This window comes from Gastrolobium bilobum, unplaced genomic scaffold, assembly GCF_033153095.1.
Source record: "Gastrolobium bilobum isolate Gb01-03AN ecotype WA unplaced genomic scaffold, APGP_CSIRO_Gbil_v1 utg354, whole genome shotgun sequence".
NCBI classification, from domain to species: Eukaryota; Viridiplantae; Streptophyta; class Magnoliopsida; order Fabales; family Fabaceae; genus Gastrolobium; species Gastrolobium bilobum.
The window spans coordinates 82,499-101,956 of NW_026897778.1; the positions used below are offsets into that span (position 1 = coordinate 82,499).

General features: G+C 34.5%; 2 protein-coding genes across 2 annotated transcripts; both read left to right on the forward strand.

Annotated features, from left to right (window-relative positions):
• The first annotated feature begins 12,228 nt into the window (after positions 1-12,228).
• Positions 12,229-14,771, forward strand: LOC133310240 (peroxidase 10-like). The gene is made up of 4 exons (XM_061511136.1): positions 12,229-12,465; positions 13,180-13,371; positions 13,480-13,645; positions 14,359-14,771. Exons 1-4 carry the CDS (start codon positions 12,229-12,231, stop codon positions 14,769-14,771), a joined length of 1,008 nt encoding a protein of 335 aa, XP_061367120.1.
• A 4,062-nt stretch (positions 14,772-18,833) lies between these two features.
• On the forward strand, positions 18,834-19,458 carry LOC133310241 (uncharacterized). The gene has a single exon (XM_061511137.1). It carries the CDS (start codon positions 19,057-19,059, stop codon positions 19,456-19,458), a length of 402 nt encoding a protein of 133 aa, XP_061367121.1. The 5' UTR covers positions 18,834-19,056.

The window sequence follows — 19,458 nt, forward strand, 5'->3', positions numbered from 1 at the left end:
GGGGTACTTCTGAAGCTTTACCCTATGCTCTATAGTGAATTTTAGGAAATTTCTTTGTATTTCTCACCACAGTATTCAAAAGCAGCAAACTGATTTAGTAGTCTCTATTATGCGGGCTACTGGGGAGGTCCCAATCTTTTAGATGTTACCAATTTAGTAATAATTCATGATGTATAGTGTAGTATGGTGGCATGGTGAATCCTGATGACAGCCGCCACATAGATACCAAACTCTGCTTTCTTAGCTTGCAATTTAAATGAGGTATATCGTTTTAATGTCACAAATTCAGTGCTTACTGTTATTGTACACTAACATGTTTTATGAATAAGAGACTTAGGAGTCAAAATTCTTCTTCTCTTTGTCTATGTGAACTTATTTATGATCCATCCTTCGCCATGTGAACTTAATGCCCCCTTAAATTCTCCTTCGCTTCTTTGCTACTCTAGGTTTTAAACAATTGTCATGACATTATCGAGGTTCAATTTGGAAAGCATGCATGACCCCCCACTTGATCTTTTTGTCCTAGGAAATTCTGAAGGTGGCAACAACACGAGAAGTGAGGTTGAATTATGCTCAACTTTTCTTATCTTTTTTTAACAGATCATGTAGTCTCAAGTTTCTCAAATTGGATATCATAAGATTTAGTTGCAAAAACACAAAGTTAATATATCTTGCTTTAGGTCAATGACATATAACTCAATTTTTAACCTTCAAAGACTTACTTTAAGCTTCAGAAAGATAGATCACTTAATCCGAAGTATGATCAACAATAAATCAATAAAATAGTAAATTAGGAGATGGGTTAGAGAACTTAACACAGAAGATTTACTCTAATTCGGATAATCACTTGCCCTAATCCTCAACAAACCACTTAGCTTTTTTTTTATAATCATGATTATTCTTTATTTTCATCGTACTCTTTGGAAGCTAGATTACAAGCGGTCTCTAAAACGCATCCTCTTCAAGCTAAATACTCACTTTGATCACTAACGGATCAAGGATACAAGTAAAAGATAGAGTTTGGGTGTAACATTCCCGTCTCAAGCCAGTTCAATTAGCATAGATATGATACTAAAACATGCATCAGCGGAAGACTTAACTTATAATCTTGCATTAGCTTACGAAAATACGAGCTAACTTTTTTCTTTTTTTATTTTGTTTCACATGATACATAGCCTTACGTCCATTCTTTCTTATCAATCTTAATTTCTTTTCTAAACTTTCATCTTTCATTAGTGACCATATTCAATGGCCCATGACCATGTGGATATGACAACAAGTATCAATCCAAACGGAGTTTAAAAGCGGACAATGTAACGGCTGTAAACCGAACAATTAGGGATTAAATCCCACACTCATAATCCATACCTGATAAACATATAATCTCAGACATATCATATAATGATATATTGTCCAACAACGGACCTAATACCCGTAACATCCCCATCTCGAGCCGGTTCAGTTAACACACATATGATACTAAACGTGATCAGCGGAAGACTTAACTTACAAAATACGATCTAACTTTTTCTTTTCCTTTTATCCATTTCACATGATATATAACAATGCATAACTCCTTCTAAACTATTTTTCATTTGACGGAGAAGGAAATCGGACAGAGTAACAGCTGAAAACTGGACAAATGGGGATTTACGAATCCCAGTCTCAAGGTATCCGGATACAGTTTATGCAATCTATGATTTCAGAAATAACATATATCCATCAAGGATCACATACCCATCCATGGGCGCATGCATAAATTGACTTTGATGCCACTAAGTCTAGCAGCATGCATAACCAACACATACACATATATCTGAATACAACATCATCATATAAGCATGCATGAATACACAATTGTATATGCATCAAAACTGAAAACATGTACAAGAGATATACATGCCATATACAAGTAACAGATCAGACATCATGATCCCAAAATAATGAAATACTAAAGCAACATAAATGTCCACCAAAATATCAGTAGCCTATAGCTACTCAAAATATGGCCCGTCGCAGCACCTTTAAGCACGGGTCTTGTCCCTGTCTCGTGAGGGGTCACTGGGAATCTGAACACCTGAAATGATGTCCCCAAACGGGGTGAGATAACTAATCTCAATAAGCTCCAGGTTTATAGAGAATTCTCCATACCTTGGGCCCACTCCTGGATGAAAGTCAGATACAGAGTATACAAGGCATCATATAAACAAATATCATAACTGAACAAAATATATATACATATCTTATCAGAGGTGTACGCAGTCATTCCCAAGGGAGGACCCCAAGCAGACATCAGTGCACATAGAATCAATGGCCAAAGATCATTACAGAAATCACATCAGAATAAAACATATCATATTATCATATAACTCTATATGAATGCATCTATACAAAGCATCAAATACAATCATACAATCCAACCATAGTCCACTAACCATGATGGAGCACACAAGTAGGAGAAGACTCCTTAAACATAGAGCTTACCTCTTGGAGCTTTACCAATTTGCTTACTTGTAGCACAAGTTACTTATCTTGCTCCAAAAGAATCCAAATGCTCACAGTCCCTAGGCACACCCAGAGAAGGAATTCAAAACAAAACTCAATAAAATGATACAATGTCATGTAATTACACAAGACATACACTTTATTGTTTACTTCCATTACTTCACACTTATGCCAATTATATGCCAATTCACAAGTCAAGACTGTAATTTCTTATGCTAACTTTTTAGACCATTTAAAGATGATTGCTTGCGTGATTGCTTGCCCCACAAGCAACCACATGGTTTTATACCTACATAGGGCCTTAGAATGACCCTACAAAGCTTCTAAAATATTTTTTTCAAATTTTAACATTTCCTAGCCCCAAAAATCCTACAATGGCTGAAGCCAAGACCTAGGGAAAGCTTGGGATTTGCATCAAATTAATTCACACAACCAATAGTTCCTAGAACCCATACTTGGCCCTTAAGTTACTTATGTATCCATATAGCAATTTAAGCACAACTTTTGCCCACTCTTCCTTCACAAGGCCTAGGGCACCCATACAAAGGAACCAAGATGTCTTTCGTCATTTCTTTAAGTCATTTCAGCTTATAATTATAACAATGCAATGCATTTGAATGTCAACACATCATCAAAACAATTTTTACATAACCACATCCTATAGGAATCTTAATGGCCGAATTCCAAGGGAAGGTTTTCATTGAGTTTTTTTCTTTGTACTCTCAATCTAACCACTTAATTCACATCTTACACATACATATAACCTTCACCAATTATGCAATTAAATTTTTGCATACCAAACCCCTATATGCTCAATATGGCCGAACCCTTTATGGTGGTCCAAGGGGATTTTTTTTCAAAATTTATACACATATTAATGCTCATCTCACCTTAACACTTCATATACAACACTAGTCCATCAACAAAATTCAAATTTCAAACTAAATAATTTTCCACCAAAAGTGCTTATATTATTCAAAACTTAAATAATGAAAATCAAATCATAGAAATAGAGATTTCTTACCTCTAATCCCTTATAGAAAGCCTAGAGAACAAAACTCAAGCTTGGCTCACTCAAAATCCGCACTTTCACACTTGGATAAATAGTGCCACGAACTGTAGAGGAGAAAGAACTCTTCACACAAGCAATTTCAGCCCAAATCAAGTGGTGGAATTTATTCATAATGATTCCTACTTAAATTTTTATGTCTGGCACTAAAGGTTTTGGTGGCTAGATGAATTAGAAAGAGAGGAGAGAAAAAGCAAACCCTAATCCCCTTCAACCATGGCAGCCGCGGGTGAGAGAGAGAGAAGAGGGAAAATGATTAATGAATAGTAATTTATTTAAGGAACTTAAGTTTATATGGATATGTAGTCTTTTAACGTTTGTTTTCCTCTCACTTAATTTCACTTAAATTGACCGACACTAACTTAAAGCTACTGACGTTTTTTATTTTTCTGAACTCATTTATATTAATTTTCATTTCCTAAGGAACAGTATTAACAATTCACAATAGGGTTTCTACACCGTTTTTAACGAAATGCACTGTGAATCACTAACTGCGCATTGTTGGCACACAAAACAATAAAACTTCTTAACTTATCACTTTTAGGTCTATCATGACTTGTTTGGCATATATTGTACTTTCTTATTCTTATTACATCATTTATTTATTTCTGAACTCCACCGGTTGCTCAAACAGCAGTATAAAATACCCGGCAGAAATACTATTCATGAGATTTTCACGAAAAGTGCTAGACTATGCAACTTTTCATTCTGAACTCATATTTGACATTAGAATTGTCAAATTAGGTCTCTAACATCATTTTGCTCATTTCCAAGCTCTACCGGTTGCTACACAATATTGCAGAATACCCGGCAAAAGACACTGTTCATGACCTAGTCATGATTACATTCAAAATACTCGAAATCACGTTCTAAATCTAATTATGACATTTAAATCCTTAAATTAAATATCTAATTTAAGATTTACCAATTGGGGTTATTATAATACCCATCCATGGGTGCATGCATAATTGGCTTCGTGTCACTATGTCTAACAACATACATATCTCAGCACATACACATATAAGAACACTACATCATCATATAACATACCTGAATAAATCGATGTACACGCATCAAAATCCAAAAATATGTACAAAACATATACAAGCCATACAATATAATGGATCAGACATCATGATCCCAAAATGAATAGAGCAGACTAAATAATAAATACATGTCCTCCAAAATAATAGCAGCTTAATGCTACACACGGATCATGTCTCTACACAATGATGACGAATCATCCAAAATACACACATTCACTATGACACCTCTAGCCACGGGTCGTATTCTTGCCAATATTATTTACTTTTTTTTTATCAATTCTTATGCCAATATTAGGCCATTCATACAAGTCATAACCAGTTTTCTTTTTACTTAATCATATTAGACCATGGGTGTGTGGTTCTTTGTTCAACAAATCCCCACATAATTTGACACATTCACCTAGTCTTAGGATAGTCCCAAAAGGCCTTCAGAACACTCATTACTCCTCGTAGCACGTTAAAGCCTATTTTTCCCAATTGAAGGCAAAGTGCCCATTACAAAGGAGATATAATATTTTTCCTAGTCTAATGCCTAAACCCAAGCTTAGCTACCTATATAAATTATTTTACGCATGAAAGTGCTCCCACATTACGAAACAGTATCTCCGAACGTATACCTCCTTTGAAAATGGCCAAAACTCATTTTAAGGTCATACAAAGGAGCTACCTTATTTTCTTTTTTATTTCACCAAAGCGAAGATGCATACACCTTAGAATATTATTCCACGCGTAAAAGTGTGCTCGCTTTGCAAAACAGTAACTCCCAGCACATACCTCCTTTGAAAATGGCCTAAAAAAGGAACTTATTCATTTTCCTTTTTATCTAACCCAACCAAAGATTTAAACATCTAATTATATAGTCCTTAGACCGTATAAGTGCTCACTAGCACAAACAAGCACTCTTAAAACATACTTCCTTTGTAAATGGCTAAGAGGAACATAAAGGAAATCATCCAAATGCTTTAATCCATCAAATTCAAGCTTATCACACACCTCTAATCCAAGATTCATTAACTTATTCATGATTTTCCAAGGTTCCACAATTCAAGTATATAGGCCTTAAAGTGACATTTTCACAACCAAGGAATTCTTTAACCATTTAACTCATGATTATACCAAGGAAACATATTGGAATTACAACACATCATCAAAACAATTTTTACATAATCAAACCCTAATTGGACCCTAATGGCCGAACCTACAAAGAAGAGGTTCACAAGGATTTTCTCTATGTATTTTCACTTTCACACTTAAATCTCAACATCCACACACATACAAACCTTCACCAATTATGCAATTGAATTTTTGCACACTAAACCCTTATTATCATACCATGGCCGAACCTAGTGGGAGGGATTCAAGGGAATGTTTCAAACTTTAAACACATATACATGTTTATCTCGCATTACTACTTTATATACCACACTAATCCATCAACAAATTACAAATTTTAAACTCAAAACTTTCCTTCCAACACATGTTAATAATTACAAAACTTGAATCATGAAAATCAAACAATGAAAATAGAGGTTTTTAACAATAAACACTTGTACAAGGTCCAAAGAACAACCTCCAAGCAAAGCTTCCTCAAAAACTCCAATTTCTCCTCTTAATGAATAGTGACATGGAATGAGAGAGAGGAAGAACTCTTCACACAAGCAATTTCAGCCTAAACTAAGTGGTGGAATGGATTCACAAGGCTTTCTACTTAAATTTTCATGTATGACACTTTGTGTTTTGGTGGATAAATGAGTGAGAAAGAGAAGAAATCAAAACAAACCCTAACCCTCCCTCTTTCACCATGGCAGTCTTGGGTTATAGAGAGAGAGGAGAGAAAATGGTGAGTGAATAGTGTATTCTTAAGTCACTTAAAGCTTATATTAACATGTGTCTTTTTCACAGGTATGTTCCTCTCATTTAATTTACACTACATACACTTATATTTATCAAAATAAATAATATTTTTTATCCTGAAATGACTTGTTTGGCATAAATTGAATTTTTTTTCTCATTTTTGAGTTCTATCGATTGCTGCACAGCAGTGCAGAATACCTGGCAGAAAACATTATTAACGAGATTTTTACGAAAAGTGCCAGACTATACAATTTTTTGTTATGAACTTATATTTGGCATCAGAATTGCCAAATTAGGTCTCTGACCTCATTTTACTCATTTCCAAACTCTAATGATTGCTACACTGCAATGCAGAATACCCGGCAGAAGACATTGTTCATGACTAGTCATGATTACAGTCAAAATACTCGAAATCACGTTCTGAATCTAATTATGACATTTAAATCCTTAAATTAAACATCTAATTTAAGATTTACCAGTTGGGGTCATTATATCAATCAATGATATAATTTCGTCCAACACTCATTACATACATTACAAGTGTATTTATAGACATCTCCAGTCGAAAATAATTGTTTATAGCCGTTGGAGTCAAGTCACATCCGGATATTTGTCGATCCCATATTTGGATATCATATATCCGGATATCACAAATCTCATACCAGGATATTTCAATGCAACAACCTTTCTTGGATGAATTCTTGATTTCTTTTGATACAAAATGACTTTTATCGTATTAGACATAATTTGGTGTGAAAAACATTACTAAGCATTCAAATCATGTAAAGATCATTACAAATCAATTTTGACATATTAAACCTTTTAATTAGTCCTATTTCAATGCTTAGTGTCCAAGATGCATTATTTCAAGTTCAAACAGATTTTCAAGAATATGAACATGTTTATTTAGGTTATGCAAGGCTGCTTGTGTACTGAAAACATGTTAAAAATCTTTTGATGCAATTTCAACATATTAAACTAAGGTTTTTAACCATTTTATGATTATGCAATGATATGAATGACTTAAGCTCATGCAATGCTATCTACTATATACATTTATATATTTGTTCTAAGTCCTAAATATACATTCTAATGTGATCTTGGACTTAGCTTCATGCTTGATTTTGACACTTGACCACTTGTTTTTGCATTGCTTTCACATAGACTTCGATTCTTTTTTAATGTTGCTTCTTTAAGGCTCTTGAATCTCCTTCTTCAAGCTTGTTTGTTATTATCAAAACTATGTTGATGTGGCATCATCAAATATATCAACTTTGAGCACGTAGCATCCATATCATCAACTTGATTCTACATTTCACAACCTCTTCTACGATTACTACAATGACTATCCTAAACTTTGGCCCATACCATTGCCTCTATAATAACCCTCATTAGTAATTGTGGATTTAGTATTGAAGAATAATTAGAAGTAAAAGAAATAAAGTCACCTTTGGTGAAAAATGAGTTAAAATGACAGTTAAGAGGTAAAAATACGGGTAAATAAAGTTATCCAAAAAGTGAAAGTAAAAATAGAAATATGACTAGAAAAATATTCTAGTCCATTGGGTAAAGTTTGGTTATGAATGGAGGTGTGTAGATAGATAAACCTTTACCCAGTTGGATTTAAGTTGACCTATATAAGTGAAATTTCAAAAAAAGTTACTATTCCTTCTTATTTTCTTCTCGCGGACGACAGTGAGGGAGGAAGAGAATGAGATTTTGAAATCCAATCTTCCAAGGCTCATAACTTGAGCTAGAAAACTCCAAATCACTCCGTTCCAAAGCCAAACTTATAAGAAATTTCGAGAAGAATCCATTGGTACCAGTATTTCTGAGTGGGTTTCATTGTAGAGAGAGATCCTCCTCCTCCAAGATTTCGGATTTCATGGATAATGGGGATTTTGATGGAGCTTGAAGCCATGGGAGCTTGAAGTAAGCCTTCCCCTTCGTTCTAGTTAAGTTTATGTTGAGAAATCTTGGTTTTCTTTTAGTTTTGAGGAAGATTGAATCTAGGTTTTCATTTTGAAAATTTGGTTTGATTGAGCATGTTAGAGCTTGATTCAGGTTTAGCTCATGTTGAGAAAAGTGTTTGGATGAGAATTTTAACGGTGAAAATGTATTTGGAAAAATTAAAGATACCGTATTTTTGAATAGTGTCGTATACGTGAATAGTGACGTATACATGAATAGTACTGTAGAGATGAACAGTATCGTATAAATGAATTAATGAATCTTGGATTAGAGGTGTGTGATAAGCTTGAATTTGATGGACTAAAGCATTGGAATCATGAAGTTGGCATGATTTCCTATATGTGTCTCTTAGCCATTTTCAAAGGAAGTATGTGCTATGAGTTACTGTTACAAATCGAGCATACTTTTATGCGTGGAATAATATTCTAAGGTGTATGGGCCTTCGCTTTGGTGAAATAAAAAAAGAAAATAAGGTAACTCCTTTGTATGACCTTAAAATGAGTTTTAGCCATTTTCAAAGGAGGTATATGTTCGGAGATATTATTTCGCAAAGTGAGAACACTTATATGCGTAAAATAATTTATATAGGTGGCTAAGCTTGGGTTTAGGCACGAGACAAAGAGAAATCTTATAGCTCCATTGTAATGGGCATTCTGCCTTAAGTTGGGACTATCCTAAGACTAAGTGAATGTGTGAAATTTTGTGGGGATTTATTGAACAAAGAACCACCCACTCATGACTTAATATGATTAAGTAAAAAGAAAATAAACAATAAAGTGTGTGTCTTGTATATTTACATGGCATTATATCATTTTATTGAGTTTTGTGTTGAATTCCTTCTCTAGGTGTACCTAGGGACTGTGAACGTTTGGATTCTCATGGAGCATGATAAGTAGCTTGTTCTTCGAGTAAGCAAATTGTAAAGCTCCAAGAGGTAAGCTCTATGTTTATGGGATATGTATGATGATTTTGTAAATGATATTTGTTACGTACGTTGATTTCCGCTTGGGGTCATCCCTTGGGAACGATTGCGTACATCTTTGATATAACACGTTTTGTTCTGATGTGAGTATTGTGATGATTTTTGTAAAAGATATTTGTTACGTGTGTTGATTTTCGCTTGGGGTCATCCCTTGGGAATGACTGCGTTTGTCTTTGATAAGATATGTATATATGCTTTGTTCAGTTATGATAATTGCTTATATGATGTTTTGTATATTATGTATCTGACTGTCATGCAGGAAGTGAGCCCAGGGTATGGAGGGTTTTCCATAAACCTGGAGTTTACTAGAGATTCGTCTCTAACCCCGTTTGGGGATATGATTTCAGGAAAACAGTTAATTGAAGAGCCTCATGGGACAAGGACACTAACCGTGGCTAGAGGTACTAGTATGAGGATGTGGAGTTCTGGGTGGTCGGATGCTACTATTTGTTTTAGACGTATTTTTGGAGAAGATGTATTGTTGCATAGTGTTCATATTCGATACTTGTACATTTATGTATTCAGGCATGATGATATGACTATGTAGTATTCAGTTATGTTATGTATTGGATTGCATGCTATTAGATTTGTGGCACGGAGCCAAGTTCAGCATGCGCCCATAGATGGGTATCTGAGTATATTTGCATGACTGGTACTTCTGGAAATATATATTGTTTAAACTGTCTATCAGGAACTCTTGAGTGTGGGATTGGAAAATCCCCAGTTGTCCGATTTACAGAGGTTACTCTGTCCGATTTTCGTCTCCGTAAAATAAGAATTAAATTAGAAGAAATATGCAATGTGATATGTCATGTGAAAAAGGATTAAAGAAAAAGAAAAAGTTAGTTCGTATTTTCGTAAGTTAAGTCTTCCGCTGTTTCTGTTTGTATCATATGTATATTAATTGAACCGGCTCGAGACGGGGATGTTACAGCCTCCTTGAGCACCAATACATTGAAATACTTAACCCCTTTATGGTTACATACCTAGCTCTTGTATAATGAGGTTGATGATCTTTCCTGATCTTGTATGGGGGTGTGCATTCCCATAATCTAAAATTTTAATTGATATTTATATACTATAACATGGTCCTATTTTTTTAGGAAAATGTTCTTGCACAAATATTCTTGTAGGCAAACATCACGTAAGTTAATGTACATCACTGGTATTAATAAATGAAATGAAAAGAGAAATGAAAAAAAAAATGTGATGGTTGAGTTTTTGTGAAATACGGAGAAAAATAGTATAAATAATATTTTTTTAAATTTGGAACCTTCGAGTTAGTTGATAATTAGGCTTTTATTATTTGGGCCTTTGGCCCTTTCATAAAAAATTGACATTATCAATTTTTTTTTTGGCTCTAGGTGGTCTAAACATACGAAGAAAACAAGTAGCAAATCATCTCCTGCTCTCAAAAACTAGGTGTAAAATGAAATAAATATCACATTACAAAATAGCAATTTGACCTATTAGCTCGGTTGGTTAGAGTATCTTGGTTATAATAAAAATCCACTCTTCAACATTATACTTATTGCCAACTACTTAGAATGGATTCTTCCATGAAAAATTATTACATAATAAGTTTATATAAAAAGAAAAATAGATACAAATATTATTAAACAACTGAGACTTGCCAAAATTTGTAAGATTTTATTTAATGTGTATATATCTATCTACCTTACTAATAAAATCTCACATACGACCATCCTTTTCCCTTTACACTTTCCACAATTGTACAGAAATGACAAAAAGTTTTGGATAGTTGTCAACTTGTCATCTGTCAATTAGAATAATGAAATAAGTGTTGCCCACTTATACGTACACACTCTTCAATAGAAGATTTATACCAAAAAAAATAAAATTAAAATGTAACCATAGTGCATTTACAGTCGATCGACCAAGCGATTGTAAAGATACTTTTTAGGATCAATGTATATAACTCTCAAATATGAGATCCTAGTCATACTTTTTTTATTAATTTAGTTTATTTTGATTTTCTTATCAATCGGAGGCTATACAACAAATTCGATCCATAAATGTATCAAGCTAGGAGTAAATTGAATTTGACATTAAATATTTTTTATATCGAGCTAGGAGTAAATGGAAGATATCGCAAAATATGGATGCCTTGCTTACCACATCTAAAAAGTAAAAATATTGGTATCAAGGGAGCTTTTTTAAGTGAAAAAGAAAACTATCTCAATTCAATTTTCACATATTATTTTTGGAAAAGGTTTAAATATTTTCATCTCAGACTCGTCCCGCACTTCGAATTAGTTTAATAGTCAAGTAAAAGAGTCGAAACTTATAGGATATCGGAAGGAACCAACTCATCTCATAGAAATAATTAAGATTGAATTAACTCAAAAATAAAATAAAAACACTAACCGTCACGAACAATGTACTCTAGAAGATCCGGCGGCGCGTGCCATTAAAGTTTTAATAGCAACAGTAGTAATGGTACTCCCACTTCTATGTATAACCAATGAACTCAATCAGACATTTCCTCGTGCTTGCACATAAATAATTTAATTACTGTGCTCAACGTCATTCACAAAGCTTGGTTACTATTGCGTCATACCACACCATTAACCATTCGGAACTTGAAGAAAAATGAAAACAGAACATGACCTCTAATTCACTAACTCATAGGTTGAATTAAAAAATAATAATAAAAGAAGCAAATACTCTTCCATCAATAATGTATTTTTTGCATATAAATAATCTGTAACACACCGCATGCATGTCATAAGAATTTGAAGTTATCAAGTCCCTCTTACCTTTAAAGACATTCTAAAGCCATGACTAATTGCAGACTTGTCATCAACTTCAGTTTCTTCTTATGTTTGGTTGTTAACTTGGCTCCCCTTGTTCTTATGTTTCCCTTTACTAATAACCAGCTTGGCTACAATTTCTACGACACAACATGCCCCAAGTTTCCCATGATTGTTAGATCTAGTGTTTGGTCGGCCATTAGAAATGAAACCAGAATGACCGCATCCCTCCTTCGGTTGCACTTTCATGATTGCATCGTAAATGTAAATTTTGTCTGCTTTATCACTCGTTATTTCTAACTCTTTAAATGAACAGCACACGTATAATTACCACGCCTATTTTCTTTATGTCAAACTAGACCACACTAATTAGTATTTATTAGTGTTGCTTTGCTAGCTGAGTAGAGCAAGTTCCATAAATAGAAGTTATAATTTTGATGGTAGAACTTAGAAGCATGCTATTGACTGATTGGCAATAAAAGTATATTGGTTATGCATACAAGTGTTTATATATATTGGTCCTCATCCAGTCCACAAAAGTATATACCCACTACTTTGATACCTTCTACCTTCTCAGTTCTTATATATTTTGTGTCAAGAAGAAAACTAGGCATACATACAATAACTCTAGCAACATTCTTTTCCACAACATGGGTAACTAAGGTATATTAGCTCTATATCAGGATGGAATCACATACGTATACGCGCCTATGCAGTATTAAATGTTTCTTAACCTTTATATACATACTCTGATAGATCATTTGGCAAGATAAGTTGTTGAGTTATATTTATTAATTATCAATAAATTACATATGGGGAAAAATTAATAGTTTAGAGTTGTCTAACTTTCGGAGTGTTTGCATTGCATATGTAAGTATTGCATTTAATTTGGTGTATAACTATTATAATCATAATGATTTATAGTATACTGGTATGTCAAACTGCTTATATGTCATTATGTTCAATTGCTTTTCAAAGGGCTGTGATGGTTCGGTGCTTCTTGATGATACACCAGATTTCACGGGAGAAAAGAATGCTTTTCCTAATAAAAATTCACTTCGAGGGTTTGAAGTGATTGATAACATCAAAGAAGAAGTAGAGAGGAGTTGTCCATCAACAGTTTCCTGTGCTGATATATTGGCCTTTGCAGCTAGGGAAGCTGTTTCTATGGTAAAGTAATTAACGCCTCCTTTTATTTTCTTTGACTAAAGTTGTCTCAGCTGAAACCTCCGTAAAGCACTATTTTATGAAATCATTTTAATGTTTCCTCTGTTTTAGTCTTGGGGTCCTTTTTGGCCTGTTGCATTAGGCCGACGAGATGCAACAACAACCACTCAGGATGCAGCTAATCAACAGGTTCCCTCACCTTTTGACTCACTAGAAATAATCACTGCAAAGTTCACTTCAAAGGGTCTTGACTTGAACGATGTTGTGATCCTTTCAGGTTCTTATTCTCTTTGTCTTTGCTGAGTTTTTCTCTAACTTAATTTAGAATGTAACATTCTAATTCTAAGAGGTGATATAAGTTAACTTTACACTTTCACCTAATATTTGAAGCTTATTTAGTTAACTGCCTTTTTTAGTATATGGCATTAGAGCCGGGAAAACCGGCTCGGTTTGGCAGGCCAACCCACCCCGCTCGCTAAATGGAGCGGGACGAGCTGAGTTTTTCAATCCATCTCAAAAGTGGGACAGGGTGGGATAGGTTCATTTTTTGACAGGTTGATGGCGAATATAAGTGGGCTGGGTCAGTATAAAATAGGTTCGAACTAACAGGCCAACCCACCAAACGGGACGGGATCGGCTGACTCATTTTTTGAATGGGTTAACGGCGCCCCACCCAGTTTGGCACCTCTATATGGCATCATAGATAAACTCAATTCGATAAAAAAAAATACCGGAATGCTCCTAAAATATTTCTGCACAAAAATCTTAGTTTAGCTCGATGTATTTAAAATTTATTTGAGTTAAATGCAAAAAAGACTCCCTTAAACTTTGGCTCTTACGCAATTTACTCTAAATGTGCGAAACACCAATTTCGTCCTATAGAAATTTAATTCATTAACGAGAAAGGTCATGCTTCCTTAATCGTCCACCCACAACCTATTTTGGTTATGTGAGTTTGACATCAGTGACTTATGTTTCTGTTTCCAACAGGAGCACATACAATTGGTTTTGCCCATTGCTCCACCTTCCAAAGGAGACTTTTTGACTTCAAAAGCTCTGGCAAACCTGATCCTGTGCTTGACCCTTTACTCCTCTCAAAATTGCAAAGCATGTGTCCCAATAAAGACACTTCAAACAGCAACATTCTAGCACCCCTTGATGTTACAAGTTCTTGTACTTTTGACAATGCGTATTACACAAACCTTGTAAGCAACAAAGGGCTCCTTGAATCTGACCAAGCACTAAACGGGGATCCAAAGACTGCTGCTAAGGTTAATTATTACAGCACCAACCGATTTTCCTTCTATAATGATTTTTCTGCATCCATGGTGAAGCTTAGTAATGTGGGAGTACTTACAGGGCAAAATGGACAAATCAGAAAGAAATGTGGCTCAGTAAACTAAGTGCACTTCTATTTTCAACTTCACAAGAAAACCTTAATAATGTAGTTAAAGAAGTAAATATATATATCTCTTATGTCCGTTGTAACTGTCATGTGAGCAAAATGGTACAACTATCCAGCAAATGCACCTGATGTAACGGTACAATAATATATAGATTTGACAACCATATTGCTAAAACCATTATGGAGAGGCCTCCACATGTAACTTTGACCAGTGATTATCATCGCCTAGGAGTTCTTGTCCCTGATCATGTGGTCTTATTCCTTTTATTCCTATCCACTTGAATTCTGTGTTGCACATGGACACAAATTACTAACGTGGAGGGACATCTACATCTCCTATGTCACAATAAATTACTAAGTGCTTAATTTTCGACCTTAACCAAAATTTCATGACTCACACCCAATAAATAGATATATTTATTTTTTGCCTAAAACTTAAGCATATATATGTATATCCTTTTCCAAGCATTTGGTCATGTGGCTCTAAAACTACTAAATTTTATAGCATCGATGACTTTATCTGCATATCATAAAATCCCCACATTTATTCTGTTCTGTCCTGTTTCAAGTGAAGACAGTAGAAAACAATGTAAAAGCCTTAAACGCATATGAAGCATTTGAGCATTTATGTTAGCTTTTTTAATAAAAATAAGGTACTTGTGGTGGCCCAGTGTCTTCCAAATTTGCATGATCTGGCACAGGAAATTAGAGAGCTTCACGTCTACTACTCAATAGTTCTAAGTTCTAACTAAGCGAATTCCTTTACCTCCAATTCCAGTTTAAAGGGACTTGGGAAATGTATCTGATCTTGTAAAAAAAAATTAAAAAAAATTCAGAAGTACGTAGATTCAAACGAGAAACCGACAAAGTTACTTGGAGTCAGAAAAGAATATACACAGAAAAAGCTGAAAGATGCCTGACGAGCATTTTTTGTACAGACAAATTGAGACCTCTATTATCTACCCTTAAATTTATTCGATATTTCTGTCCTAAATTCCTAATCATATAACATTTTCTGAAGATTTTATGTTGAGTTGTGAACTATCATAATCATCACCACCACGCCTTTTTTGGAAATGCTAGATTCTCTGCCTGTCAATCTACTTCACTTCCATGTGGGTATGCCTAGAGAGTGATACTTCCAGCTTTAAGAATTTTACAACAAACTGGGGTTGAATTTTGCAATGACCAAGTTGTCTTTCTTGTTCTTAATATATTATGTTATGGCCATTGTTTTGCAGGAGAAAATCTTTGGTGCAACCGTTGGCGGATCTATTTATGTGCCACTGACCGCAATTGCAGACACAAATCTAGAAACTAAAATTGACTTTTAATCAGATTCACACAAACTAGAGAAACCAGTGAATCGGGGTTTAAAGCCTTTATCGTTTTGGTTTTGCTTTTAGTTGCTGTTGTATCCTCCTTAACTGAATTATAAGTGGGAGTGAGAGCCATCTAATTATATATATATGTTTATGTATAAGCAAATTCACAGAGTAGTTTGAGTTGGAAAACAGTGAACAAATTGTAATTAGTCTATATATTAAGCTGTATATAACTAAAAGCAATAAAAATTGATTATTAATGCATTTAAAATTTTCTTTAATTTTTTTTTTCGGGAGGCAGTGGTCGCTACTAAACGTGTATACATAAATAAAAATTTTTAAGTCCGCCACTGGGTGCAACTGTTATAGGTATAAAAAATGATTTTGGGATTTAAAAAAAATTACACAAAAAAATATGAATTAAAATAATTTTTTTTCACATGTTAGTAAAAAGAAATACCGAATTTGAAATTCCCATAATACTAAAGAAATTTCCCTTCTCCAGGCTACAATAATTTAATTTTGTACTCAAATTGAGCTGCAGAGTTCAAAGAAGCTACATGAGTCAGCATGGTACTACCTCACTTCAGGGTCAAGTCATTCTATGGAATCCATGTGCAGCGCATATAATAGCTAAATGAATGGTAATTCCATGACATCGTTTTTCGTACTTTTTTTTTATTTTTCTAGTTTGGATAAACATCTTATTTGTATGTATCACATAATAATCGATCTCAATAATGCATAATTGTTGGGCGAGAAGAGGAGGGAAAAGAAGGAAAAGGTGGACCAATCAGTTTGAAATCCTAAGCCCAAAAAAACAGGAAAAGGCTCAAAACTTGGTTTGCATATCGAAATATTTATCCTTTTTGTCCCAAAATACGATAACAATTATGTTGAACTTTTTGACCTTAAGGCAAAAGATTAAACTAATAGCATTATGTTACCAATTTAGGATTGAAAGATAAGTTGCTTCAACATGTTAAGCAGCCCAGCTAATCAGCATTCGGTGCATTTGAATATTTTTCATTTGAATGTGCAGGAAGGTGTGAACAAGAAAAGAAAGCACAAATACAGAGATACATTTTCTACCCTCGAACTATGATTGTGTCACAACTCTTGTAATTAATTATATATAAATTATTTGATTAAATTATTTTAATGATTAAATACATGCATAAAAAATGTTTAACTTTTACCATATTAAAAAAACAAAATCTCTTAGCTTGAGAAACTTTCTTTTGATCATTTTAACCTATGGTTTTTTTTTTTTCATTCATTTTAAGTCCCAAAAAATTTGTTCTTTTAGCATGGATGTATTAACGTGAGCATGACCGAATATTCTTTACCCAACGGTTTTTTTTGGTAAACTTATAATGCTTTAATTGATTTGATGTTTTGTGAACGCAGGCTGGTCATCAATGTTCAATCGTATGGTCACATCTCGAAAGGGTACGAGATATTGTCATATACGAACGCCAAACCATGCTTCTAGATTACAGCAGTGTACCTGTTTGACAACCTGAGATTTGTGACCAAAATGTCGCATTTTATTAATTTTTTTTTATCTAAATAGCATGTAAATAGTATTTTTTATGAGAGTGTCACGTGTCATAATTCGTTATTACTGGTAGAGAATTTCGTGGTCAATGATTTTGTAACATGTGGTCATATTGTTGATCAAATTTGTTACCAGTGATAACGAATTATGACATGTCAGCTTTTTTTCTGCGAAAGTGTGTCACGTGTTATAAAATTATTGGCGAACATAATATGCTACCTATCGTAACGAATTATACTTATGTGAAAGTATGATAAAAGGTACTCTTTGCCTGGCATTTGAGTAATTTTTTTGCGAAAATGTGACATTTTGGTTAGTGTTCTGACAACCTGACTTCATAAGAGTGAGAGATTTTTTTTTTTTTTTTTTTATCTTGATTAAAATATTCCTATACCACACCAAAAAAAAAAAAAATTCCTATAAGTAACGCTGTGAACTTCACTACCCAGTTCAATGCATAAAATTGGTACCGGTTTACCATAATTTAACTCGATTTAGAATCGATTCATTAATTTTTTAAGTTAGTTCATAACTTGATTATATAATCCAACTTGATCTGCTTTTCCAAATGAGGAGAGGTTAGGAGAGAAATCGACTCTGAACTAATGTCAAATGGTAATGTTTAAAAGAATCTAACCAACTGATCATGTTACCTCCTTTATCTTCTTGACAACTAATCTTTGTGTCGGTAAAGTTTTAAGTGACATGTTTGAGTCCTATTTTTCTCTAATAAAACGTATCGGTGAAAGAAAGAGTGATAGATTTGTCAAAGGATTCCACTGAGCAAGACTTATTCTCCAAGTGTCTTGTTATAGTACCAGGAAAAGTGCCTAGGAAAAGCGTCCCTATCTATGAGGGGTTTTTCTTGGTGTTACCCCACTCTTCCACCGAAAAAATTCTTGGACTTCTTTAATCCCCTCTATACACTCATTGTTATCAACACCACACCCCTCAGCCCAAAAAGACCATTCCAAAAAAAAAAAGTTTATGCTTTTGCTATAATTTTTGACAAAAAGGAAAAAGGGCACCAAAAATATGGCAAAATGAAGTATTTTGGTGATCCCTAAATGTTGCTCTTGTTCCTGCTTTCAGGTTTATTAACCTCAACTTCCCTCTCTCAAGTTCTTTCTCTTTCAATGATGTTGTTCCAGTTCCACCTCTCTCCTTCATAAACCCAACTCACAAAATGTCTTATCATTTTGAAGACTCAAAAACATAAATTTCTTCTAGAGACCCAATTTTTTAGTAAAGTTGTTTTTATGTTAACCTCTTATTATCATTTCTCCTCTTGTGAGTCTTCTGTTTCAAAACCTTAAACCTCTCAAATCAGCAAGCAACCACAACACCAAAGCTAAAACCTCAAATAGCTAAGAACACTCTCACTCTCCCATTCTCAGATGTCCACACCAATTGTGCAACAGTCACCACCGACCCTAGAAGTGACCCAGCAAGCATACACGACCCATTCGGGTCACGGGTCGGTTGGACCCGTTATAGCGGTTCTTGCAGTGATCACTGTTCTGGGCGTCATTGCAGGCATGATTGGCAGGCTCTGTTCGGGTCGTCGGGTCATGGGTCATGGACAGTACGACGTTGAAACATGGGTCGAGACCAAATGCTCCTCCTGCGTCGACGGCAGAATAGCCCCTCCTCCTCCGCCACCTCTTCAGCCGGTAGCTGAAGCCAACGCCGAGGAGGATGCGCCGCCGGTGGACGCCACTCAAGAGATTAAAGAAGAACAACAACAACAACAACAACCACAACCAAGACAAAGCTCACATGGTCATAGTAGTAGTTAA

Bases quoted from the DNA above. Each gene is read 5' to 3' on its own strand.
- LOC133310240 (XM_061511136.1), top strand. From the start codon at position 12,229: ATGACTAATTGCAGACTTGTCATCAACTTCAGTTTCTTCTTATGTTTG. The intron at 13,372-13,479 runs GTAAAGTAATTA...CCTCTGTTTTAG, and splicing joins CTAGGGAAGCTGTTTCTATG to TCTTGGGGTCCTTTTTGGCC. The intron at 13,646-14,358 runs GTTCTTATTCTC...TGTTTCCAACAG, and splicing joins CGATGTTGTGATCCTTTCAG to GAGCACATACAATTGGTTTT.
- LOC133310241 (XM_061511137.1), top strand. From the start codon at position 19,057: ATGTCCACACCAATTGTGCAACAGTCACCACCGACCCTAGAAGTGACC.